Below are 11,588 nucleotides of genomic sequence, written 5' to 3' on the forward strand. Positions count from 1 at the left end.
TTCTTTTGTTTAACTTTAATTTTTTTATCTTAATTGCAATTATTATATACATAGTTTGGATGAGTGAGATTTGACAGCTAAAAGTCTTAACAAATACATATCAAGGGTCTATTCACATTTACTGAAATGAGTTGAACTAAACTGAACTGATTGGAGCTGAAATGAACTGAATTGATTGAAGCTGAGCTGAACTGAATATTTTATGAAAGAGAAAACTTAAGAGCTGAGCTTAATTGATGTGAAATTAAGTAAATGTGTATAGGCCCCAAATCGAATTTACAAATTTATGACCGTTATTGTGAATGAGCGAGATCTGACTTCCAACATACCTTTTCCATGTGGTAGTTTAAGACAACCTTCCAAGAGGTCTTGCAATCTATCAATTGTGTAACTGAGATCCGACTTTCAACATACCTCTTCCGTTTAGTAGTTTAAAACAACCTTCGAAAAGGAGGTCTAAGTAATCTGTTTGTGATTTCGAGATGATTATTTGGATTTTTGAGACGGATTTTAATCTAATTTAGAAATAAAACAAAAACAAATCTAAAAGGTACGTGAAGCCAAATTAAAGAAGCAGAATGATGCCACCATATACTATATACTTATAGTATATACTCGGACATATTATCCAATATTGTTACACGCATTGAAGAAGCTTCAAAAGATTCCTTTCAACAAATAATATATTACAGTAAAAAGGAAGGTTGAGAAGATCCAAACATTACAAACAGAAATTAAAAAAACAACAGAAAAACTAAGACCCTGGTCTTTGGTTGCTCTAATAAATACAAGTAATAATTACGTACTAACATCCCTAGTAAAACGAGATTAATAGTAGTACTTATTTATTATTTGACTTGTTCTTGCTTCCTTTAACACAAGATTTCACAAATTGCTTTAACCCGATTTTCTTATGACTATGTGAAGACGACTTCTCCTCTCGATCTTTCTCTTGCTTTTCGCTCTCCATTTCTTCTTCAAGCTGCATGCATAACTGAAAGTTATCACTATCAGTTCCTCTCTACTTGATTATCGATAAGAGTGTAAAACATATTCATGGAACTCAACCACCCGTTTAACTTTTTGTTGAGTTGGCTCTCTAATACTTATAAAAACAATAGTCACACAACACAAAATTTTGAATTACTATAGTCAACCACCCGCTTAAGGTTTTTGTTGAGTTAGTCCTTTAAACAATGGTCAAACAACACAAAATTTGGAACTACATATACCTTGAGAAGGCGGTGTTCGATGAGGGAAACCCTATCAAGGAGGGTACCTTTGTGCTCGGTTTCGACAATAACATCGTCAATGGGACGGCAATGTAACTTGTCAAGGCTCCTAGGCGAAAAGAATTCGACATCGCTTGTACGAGTGCCACTTGATGGTGTGGATGGTGATGAACTCTTTAGAGATCGGTTTGACCCTCTTAGGTTCTCTAAATGCCTCATCTAATAAGAAACAACATACCAAATTAATAAAAACAAGTAGTATAATTCGTAATTTCGTATGTAATTCATATAAAAACAAAATCATTACCTCTGTTACATATTATTTGCAACGAGTTAACATAAAATAGAGAGAAAAAATGTCAAATCATTACAGATAATATGTAACGGAGGTAGTATATAAATTAAACAAGGTACTTACCAAATTATCAAGACGGTCAAGCCTAGAAAGAATAGGCTGTTGAGTGACTGCCATTATTATTACGTAGCTTCAATTAACTAACAAAGTTGGTTACTTTGAGATAAATTATGATTAATAGAAGCTAATCAAAGATTGTTCAAAATCTTTATATGATATGGTATTTTAAGTTTACAAGTTTTTGAGGAATAAGGTAAGCTTAGTAATGTAGATATTATTAGTTTAGAAAATGAAGGGATTAGTAGCAATAGTAGCTCATAGTAGTAGAATAGATTTATATGTAATTATCTGAATTAAGGACGAATTGCCACGCGTCTTTATAGACAGCTATCTTCCTTCTTATGAAGCCACGTAAGTAACAAGCTGATTATTATTATTATTACAAAATAAAATTATTTTCATTTTCCACAAGACAAAATAATAATAATAAAATAATTTTAAATGGATCAGAGTATACCCTCTCCTTTTAACAGGATATGTACAGATTTGATATTTGGGTATGGCTTTCTTGAGGGGCCATATCTGTATGGATCGATCCAATTATTTTAACTTATCCATTGGACTTTGGGTTGCCTTTTTCGTCATCTTGTTGATTCTGTACAAGATATTTTTTTTTTTTTTGCAAAAGCTAATAAATAAATTAACATTTTAATGTTTAAATAATGCAAAGTATTCCTTCCGTCTCTTAAATAGATTCTTATTCCTCTCTATTATATGAGGAATATATGTTAGAAATAGAAATTTAATAAAAAGGTGAAGGGAGTAATACGAAGGCTAAAGTGGAAACATTAAAGTAAAATAACTTAACTACATCAATTGACGCGTAATTTTAACATGCATTTTAAGCAATAATACTACTCCGTATTTTACTGATGCCTTGGCTACTCATTTAACAAGATCATAATTATTTTTTATTTTTATTCTTATTTCAAGCTCACGTGTGATCTTTCTATTCCACTACTTTTTCTTCAATTCAGACACAAATTTGTTATTTATATGAATTATATCCAGCAAAATCAATATTGATTTTCATGAAGTATATGTTAATATGTTACAGAAATCTCGTCCAATCCAATAATATTTAATATAATACCAAGTAGTATATGAATCCAATAATAATAATGATAATAGTTATACAGATTAGAGAATACACAATAATAAGCGGCAAGTCACAAACAATGTAATAGTATTGCTTGCCTTCCATGCTCACATTTGTAGCAGCACTACAGCACATCAGTACTGACTTGAGTAAATAGCTAGCTACCTAACCAATAATAATATCATCTAATCATTAATATACTTACTTATATGGACATCACTACTCTATTATTGACTAATTCCACAATCTATCATCATCTCATCTAAATCTCTTATCTCTTCAGTTAACAATAGTTGCCACAGACCTCCAGATCAGGCCCCGACACCTTCGTTATGAACGGATTCACTCGAACCCATAACAGAGAAAATATGGATGCTAGGAGGACTGACCACACCACCACTATAGTTGGGGTTCGGTTTTGACGTCCCATTAGACCCTTAAGGAAAGGATAAAGATGTAGAATCACCCACAATGCAAAGAACAGCTTCCCAAACAACGGACCCCATGACTGAAACCCGCTGTCAATTGCGTTTGAGATGCCTGCAACTACTCCCACCAAGTTTATGATCAAAAGGGTGGTGGGAGGGATAAGCAGGGTTGTCCACTTGAACATGTATAGCTCTGTATAATCACCGTCTTCATCTGAGGCCTTAGAGGTCACTGTGAAATTGGTGTCGATGCCTGCTAGAACTTTTAGCAGACCCTGACACACTGCAAACAGATGAGCAGAAACACCACCGATCACCCAGAACTGCTCGTTTCTCCACCATTCGTCTATGCCTACACCACTCCACCTCATCTCCAATATACCCGTTGAAAAGATGGATAAGAAGAGGGATATAAACCAAATACTTGCCAGATTTGTGATCTGTCAACCAAACCAACATTCAATAACATTCAATATTCAGAATATCACAAGTTATGTGCAGGAGCATGCATTTAAACATTGTGCAGATATTAGCATTATTAAACAATATAAACTCGAGTCAATAATTTGATCCCAAATCAAGAACATGTTACATGCTTGACAGTGAGATGATAAAGAGCTTAGATAGCTGCTTATTTATTATGTGGCTAACTTTTAAAGGATGAAGAAAATACCTGCGGGATAATGAACTTGCTTGTCAGCAGACAGACAGCGGGAATAGTACAGTATAAAACAAGAGGAATGGAAGTGATCGGATAAATAGTGGTGTTCACATAAGCAAAGCGTTCAAGCCATTTGAGCCTTCCACCATATCCATACCAAATAGGACAGTGCCGACTGAAAAGAATTTCTATAGAGCCAAGAGCCCACCGAAGCACTTGGTTTAACCGATCAGAAAGGTTAATAGGTGCAGAACCTTTGAAGGCTGGACGCTTTGGCATACAGTAAATTGATCTCCAACCACGAGCATGCATCTTAAAACCCGTCAGAATATCTTCTGTCACTGAACCATAAATCCATCCAATCTGCAGGCCAAAAAAAAAAGTTAGTGATTTAGAGTCCAAGCAAAAATATCAAACCAAGGCTATAAACCTTCCTGGAGGTGCAACCATAGACATTATAACATGAAAGCAAATAAATTAGACTAGTCATCAATTATTCACCAATTGCAAATCAAGGACGACCAGACCAAAGTACTGTGGCATTGATCAATTAGCTCAAGTAGCTCTTATAAGAACTTTGAACAACAAATTATAACCGCCCAAAATAAAAAAAATAAATAAAAAATTGAGAGAAGTCATTTAGTCATTATATGTTAATGAGATGACAGCAAAACTCTACTGCCACTATTTTCAATTTACACAATGTATGGCTGCCTCAATACACATGCAAAATCCAACTTAGCCAAAATGTTGAGCACAATTAAAAAAAAAAGGGGGGGAGAAAATGGTGAAAAGCTCACGCACCTCACTTCCCCAATCTGTTTTGTCTTCATAACCACAGCTAATGACATGAATGGCCTCCTTTAGGAGCGTATCAGGGTCCGTGTCTGGTGGTATTCCGCCATTTTCCATTAGTGTGGTAGCTACAAAGACAGTAGACATACCAAACCTGTTCTCCAGACTAGCCTGAGACATGAGCATAGCCTTTTCATCGTCGAATCCAGTACCTGTTTCAGAAGTTTGTAAGGATCAACTATCACCAATTCACCATCACATGAAATCTAAGGGTAAAAGACCCACCAACTCTCAACTAAGAAAGGGAAAATTTAAAAAGTCCATAATAAAGTATGGAAATTAAAGTGACCTACTCCAAACAGCGCATTGTTTACCAAGGTTGCTTCACCAAAATCACAAGCTAAACAACTAGAGTTTTGTCGGCTAAAGATAATGACATATGGTGTTCATCATACCTTCAATGCCTTCTTCAATATCCTCCAAATTGAAAACTGGCACAGTAGGATCAACATGCTTGCTAGATTTCTTTTTGTCAGAGCCCTTCGTACTTGCTTTTGAGCTTTTCTTCCGTGATCCGCCACAGAGTAATGTAAACAATCCCTTTTTCTTGTTCTTGGGCTTGTGAGGGGGTTCATAACCATATAACGCAGTTCTATTGAATACACAACCAGTACCCACATAAACTGGGCCTTGAATGCCATCCAATCCTCTCAAGTTAATCTGAAATCAAGAAGCAGCATTGGTATTTCGTAGTACTACTATTGCTGAAACCATTAGAGGGTGGTACTATTCCTATTAAGGACAATAATGAACACTGCTATAGCAACAAACTTGAGAAATATACTTCGTATTAGACTTACATCAAAGAAAACAGTGTTGCGGTTGGCATATCTATCATTCCTATCAATACCATCAAACCTCTGCGGAAACTGCACATAACAAACATATTTTCCAAGGTTTGGATCCATCATAAAACACATGGCTTCCCTCAAGGCCTTGCTGTTGTTTATGTAGTGATCACAGTCAAGATTTAGTAAGAATGGCCCATTGGTAAGAACTGCTGAGACTCGAACCTGCCAAGGCATCATGTGGTATATTAGTATAGAGACAGGCAAACATCCTAACAATTAAGTCACGAATCACATAAGTTTGAAATTTATACTAACAAGGGCATTCATAGCACCAGCCTTCTTGTGATGTTGGAAGCCTGGACGCTTCTCACGAGAAACATAGACCAAACGTGGCAGCTCATTGCCATCAGTATCCAGCCCTCCACTTTGACCCAAGAAAATCTGCAATTCAAATTAAAGAATGGGATTAAAATGCATAAAAAAGAGAAACAGCATGAATCCAGAAATAATATTAAATACTAGACCAAATAATCTTGGCACACAATAAAGTCTAGAGTCTAATGCTATAATGTAAACCAGCCAAAGAAACCAGTATACGACCAAATAAGAAGATATAACAAGTGAAGATGGAAGGTTCTAATTCAGTTAAGGAAGAGTGAAACTACAAAGTAGGTTACCTGAATCATGCCAGGATGATCCCTGATATTGTTTCCTGGCCAAGGGGTGCCATCTTGCATCACCCATCCTTCTTCCGGGACTTTTTGTGCCTTGACGACCAGAGCATTGATGCGGACTTTAAATTCCTCATATTCCCTCTGCAACAAATGAATAATAGGTGACAATATATACTCTATATATAGCAAAGCAAAAGCGCGTCCATTATAGACAAACAATCTTACCTTCATAGCCCTGCGATCTTTGACAAATGATGTCTGAACTTTATCTTTCAGATAGTCAATCTTTTGAGCAAAATACCATTCAGGAGCCCTGGGCTCAATGTCATACTTCTTGCAGAAAGGAACCCACATCTTTGCAAACTCTGCTGTCTCTGACAAAGCTTCAAATGTTAACATGGCTGCTCCATCATCAGACACATAACATGCAACTTTGTCAACTGGGTAATCAACAGCCAGAATGGACAAAACTGTGTTAGCTGTCACAAGAGGAGGCTCCTTCAAGGGATCGACAGTACTAACAAATATATCGACAGCAGCTAATTGAGAAGTCTCCCCTTCACGATCATATCTATTATCAACATCAAACCACTTTTAGTGACATACAAAGCATAGATGGTAAGATCGATAATGAATAAGTAGCAGATGGAATCTTGTTAAGGAAAAGGGCCTTGCCTTAGAGAAAGCCTGTCGAGATAGGTTTCACGGTTTACAGGAAGCCATTTGGGAAACTGATCCAATATCCAGGATATAGCAAACCATATCTCACATATAACTGATACGAGCCAAAGAGCATAGGCACCGGGAACAGGATTAGTAATACGATAGTGAAAGAAAATTCCAAGAATCACAAGGCGGAGAACAATGACCATCCTGTAAGGATTAATTTTAGATGATGGGATGGGGACCTTTCTTGACAGTGGCTGCCTAGCTTCATCATTCCTGCATAAATTCGAGGAAGAATCAAGACATTAAACTGGCTTATCTATGTGCAATGCAGCTTTCAAGGGAACAAAGTATGCAAATCTAATCAACAAATGATGATTCAGAAATGTTCAATCACACAATCATACAACTATATTCTAAAAAATGTGTAAGAATATGAATATCAGACAAAAACAGCCTAAGCTAAAAAGTAGATATATGAACTTACAGTAAAGACTCATCTAATATATCAGTGGCAGCATCAGTATCAGCACCTCTTTCAGACGGAGGACGAGTACTATTAGCAGGTAAAACATTCTTATCCTGCTTCATCCTCCATCCATCAACTCTCTCTTTCCAGGCTATATTACCCAAGGGAGGCATGGCGAATTCTCTGGAAATATCAGCTGTTCCGGTATGAGCTGCAAAAGTACAGTAATAAGGAAACAGAAACAAAACTATCCAGGGTACATGGATACAATATTGAAAGTAATGTGATTACACAACATACATTTGTTTCCTCCATAAACTCCGGCAGAGCCAACAGAATAGCGATCAGGCGATCCAGTAGATAACTCTCCAGACACCTCACGCCGGGCAATGGCATAGCTAGGAGCAGCAGTCTTCCCTAGCTCATAGCCAAGCGAGCGGTGTGCAGTATTAAGTTTATCATTCTGATTAAAATTAGAATCAGCATCCTCCTCAACATCTCCATGAGCAGCAGGACTTCCTAAAACCATTATCCATTAAACAAACACATTCCATTATAACAACTTCATCCCACATTCAAGTTAACAGTCCCATAACATAATAATAGATTAAAACAAGCTAAACAACGGGTAAATACAAGTTAATCTCTGAGATTCACAAAATTTGTTTATCACATGGCAATTTTGTAAATAAATCAACAACTTTTTCCATAAAAGTGGGTCCTACATTAATGATGACTAAATAAAGTTGTTCATTTATTTACCAAAATGTCACGTGATAAACAAATTTTGTTTATCCCAGAGATTAACTGGGGCTTCCTCACAAACAACTACAATAAAGAATAAACTAGAGTAACTCAATTGTGTTACAACTTTGACGGAACTTGATTTAATTTAATAAAATATTCGTGCAGTAAAAAGTAATTAATTACGCAATCAATCAAAAACCCGAAAAAGTAAATAAAAAATTAACCTTTGTGATGCCTGTATCTAGTTTTGCATTGAGGACAAGACTGATAAGGTTGCTTCCTTTCATACTCATAACAAGGCCTGCAAACTGGAAATCCACATTCATCACACGCTACAAATGCTTCCCCATTTACTGCTTTTCCTACATTTTGTCCGCAAATTTCGCATGATTTTTCAGTCACCCACTTTCCCTTTTCCTGTCAAAATATTTTCATAACTCATCATTTTTATAAAAATCCCCTGTAATTTTAATAAATGATGATAATTAATTCAATAATGAAAATGATAACAAGAAATGTACTAACCTCGCTTTCTGCCATCTTCATTTGCGTAAACTTCTGCTATGATCAAACCAGATTAACTCAATTGTACAAGTAACATAAATTTTACCCTAGATAAAAAGATGAAAAAAGATTGATTCTTGGACAAAATCAAAATAAAAATCAAACCTTTAATTAATAATTAGGGCTTATGGAAATGAACAAAAGTTGGGGTTTTTGAAAGGAAAGTGATTGATGCCCTTGAATTAAAATTTAAGGGCACTTTTATACATGATCTTTGAATTGAAGAAGGGATTATCGATGATTAATTTAAAAATATGGAATTAGTAGGGTTTTGTTACAACACAATAACTAAAGTTAACTAAAGTTGAAGATGAATAAATAAAGCAGGATTATAAACTTAGTTGTATAGTAGTGAGTTGTAAGAGAGTTATTCGTTTGATAAACCGGCTTTAATGTTAAGAAAACGACTTTGATTTGTCATTTTTCAAAGTGTTAATTACTGACAGTCTCTGCTCATCATTTTATACAACTAACTTGACTCAAGTGCTGCTTAACAAGTGTTCATTATCATTAACTTTAATTAACTGCGAGTATCTTCATTCTATAATGAGTATTATTTTAGTAATTAAAATAAATTAAAAAAAAAAAAATAGACATTCTTCATGTGACTATATTTATCGGCTTTGGCTTTTTTTTTCTTTTTTTTTTTGTTGGCTTCGTGCTATCTAACAACCTTAAATCAAAACTTGACAAGTGTTGACTTTTATGAATGTTCAAACCACTTTTCTTATCCTCTGTCGCCTTCAGGGTGTTTTTTTTTTTTAATTACGGAGTATTATTATTTAATTAGGGAGTACGGTATTAATTTTATACAGCTTTATACGGAGTACAATTATACGGTACTCGGTAACTTTTTTTTTTTTCTTCTTCTCCTTCCTCCATTCCAGTCGTACAGATTACTGACAAAAATTCAAAGGAAAGGTGAAAGTAAATTACAATAAATGATAGATTTGTAAATAAATTGCTAAATCGAGCATAAGATTGTTAGCTCAATTAAGTTGTGAGGAATTACTAGCCTATAATATTTTGAATCATGAATAATTGTAGTAACACGCGTTGATATCATTTTACGGACACGGAGTATATTTTAAATGGTATTATCATGGTACCAAATGTAATGTAACACCAACGTCATGTTATTATAGTCATTTATTATAGATAGATAATTCTTCTTTAGTTGTGTACTCTTCACTGTATTTGAATTTGAAAAGTAGTTTAAATATAATAAATATAATACTCCATTCGTTTTTAAATATTTGCTCCACTTTTATTTTTCGATTGTTTTTAAATATTTGCTCCATTTTCTATTTTGGAAAGTTTTTTACAATATTTAATTCTTTTTTCACACTTAGTGGACCCAACACAATACTCTCTCTCCTCCTATTCTTCCACTATTTTTGCTTTTTACAATTTTTTATTTTCTCAACTACCCCACTACCTCCCTATTTTATTTTTTTTCTTCAATTTCTCCTAAAACTCCGCGCGTGGAGAAATGGAGCAAATATTTTAAACGGATGGAGCATTAGTTTAACAAAAATTAGGTGAAGAAAACATGAATTTATTGAGGTATCAAGGCAAAAAGTAAAAGTGTAAAACCCACTACCTCAAAACAACTTTGACACTAGTTCAGTTCAGCTCCTAATTTCCTTCTCTCATAAAATTCATATCAGCTCTATTCAGTTCAGTTTAGTTCATCTCCAATCAATTCAATTCAGTTCAGTTCATCTCCAATCATTTTAGCTCTAATTAGTTCAGTTCGGCTCAGTTCAATAAATGCGAACATATCCTAAAATAGAATATTGATTATTAAGCTCGTGTGATCAAACTAGTTATAAGCGTCGAAGGTTATAACGTTACTTGTGTTTTGGGTGTTTTTGTCCCTCGGGAGAGTTACTACACGAAGACTGATCCGGCGGGAGCTGTACCTGCAAAACAAACGGAGACACCGGTTGGGTGGTGCTCCGCCTCCGACGCACAAGTTAGAAACTTGTAGAGTGAGAAAACGATGCGGAAATTTAAGTGGGTATCTGCTCGGATTCCAAGCTCAGATGTCTCTATCACAGGGACTGTTTGTAATAAATGGTAAAAAAAAAAAACCCCGCCCTCAAAAAGAGGGACCTCTCCCTATTTATAGGGTCGTTGGGATTTGTGTCCCTGATTAGGTCACTGAGCCCTAATCATTGGTGGGCTGCGTCGCTTTGCGGCTTTCTCGGGATTTGGGCCTGAAGGCCGCCTTTTTCCCTCTAATTTCTTGTGTGACACGTGTCAGACAGAGATTGGTCCACTTTGGGCCAACCTTAAGCTGACACGTGTCGTCCTCTGGTTGGACCACGTGGCGGGGTAAAATTACCCTAAACAACTTGTATGACACACGCTTAATAATGATACTCCGTACAATAATTCATTTTTATTAAGCATTTAATTAAATAGAAGACAATAAACTTTGCTAGCTTCAAAAGATAGCATTTTTTTTTCTAGGTAGAACAATTCTATTTTAAAGTTTGTCAATGCATTATTTTAATTATTATTGTAATATCTTTCCTTATTGATGAGTAAAAGCTAAACATATAAGAGTAGAATTAAACTTTTATCTAACAAGGCCAATGTTAAACCACATTAGACTAACTAGAGTTGTGAAAAACTAATCCGACTAAGGGGTTGTTTCCATTTACTAGAAAACAACCGAACTGAACTGAACTAATTAGAGCTAAATTGGACTGAATTGTTTATGAGATAAGGAAATTAGGAACTGAACTGAACTGGTTGGAGCTAAATTGAACTGAACTGAAATTAAGCTGAATCTGATTTATTGAAAATTGAAATAAATTGTTTATGAGAGAAGTAAATTAAGAGTTAAACTGAACTGAACTGAACTATTTGGAGTTGAGCTAAGCTGAGCTGAACTGAACTATTTGGAGTTGAGCTGAACTGAACTGAAATTAAGTTAAATAGAACAGGCCCTACCCAAAAATAATACTCCGTAAAAT

At 35.1% G+C, this 11,588-nt stretch overlaps 2 protein-coding genes across 3 annotated transcripts; both read right to left on the reverse strand.

Annotated features, from left to right (window-relative positions):
- Window positions 1-646: 646 nt before the first annotated feature.
- On the reverse strand, window positions 647-1,893 carry LOC110705328. Of its 2 annotated transcripts, none has more exons than XM_021883162.1 (3): window positions 1,651-1,893; window positions 1,233-1,451; window positions 647-982 (listed from the first exon to the last, which is right to left on the reverse strand). In XM_021883162.1, the coding sequence occupies exons 1-3, from the start codon at window positions 1,702-1,704 to the stop codon at window positions 842-844; spliced, it is 414 nt and encodes a 137-aa protein (XP_021738854.1). In that variant the 5' UTR covers window positions 1,705-1,893; the 3' UTR covers window positions 647-841. The 2 variants fall into 2 exon arrangements, with proteins under 2 accessions (XP_021738854.1, XP_021738853.1); XM_021883161.1 differs by having other exon boundaries at window positions 647-994.
- An 816-nt stretch (window positions 1,894-2,709) lies between these two features.
- On the reverse strand, window positions 2,710-9,013 carry LOC110705676 (cellulose synthase A catalytic subunit 3 [UDP-forming]-like). The gene is made up of 13 exons (XM_021883578.1): window positions 8,563-9,013; window positions 8,262-8,454; window positions 7,591-7,809; window positions 7,309-7,501; window positions 6,831-7,097; window positions 6,381-6,726; window positions 6,159-6,296; window positions 5,797-5,922; window positions 5,491-5,703; window positions 5,086-5,350; window positions 4,640-4,842; window positions 3,848-4,198; window positions 2,710-3,614 (listed from the first exon to the last, which is right to left on the reverse strand). The coding sequence occupies exons 1-13, from the start codon at window positions 8,581-8,583 to the stop codon at window positions 3,030-3,032; spliced, it is 3,120 nt and encodes a 1,039-aa protein (XP_021739270.1). The 5' UTR covers window positions 8,584-9,013; the 3' UTR covers window positions 2,710-3,029.
- Window positions 9,014-11,588: the final 2,575 nt, after the last annotated feature.

Source organism: Chenopodium quinoa, unplaced genomic scaffold (assembly GCF_001683475.1).
Source record: "Chenopodium quinoa cultivar QQ74 unplaced genomic scaffold, ASM168347v1, whole genome shotgun sequence".
Lineage (NCBI taxonomy): Eukaryota > Viridiplantae > Streptophyta > Magnoliopsida > Caryophyllales > Amaranthaceae > Chenopodium > Chenopodium quinoa.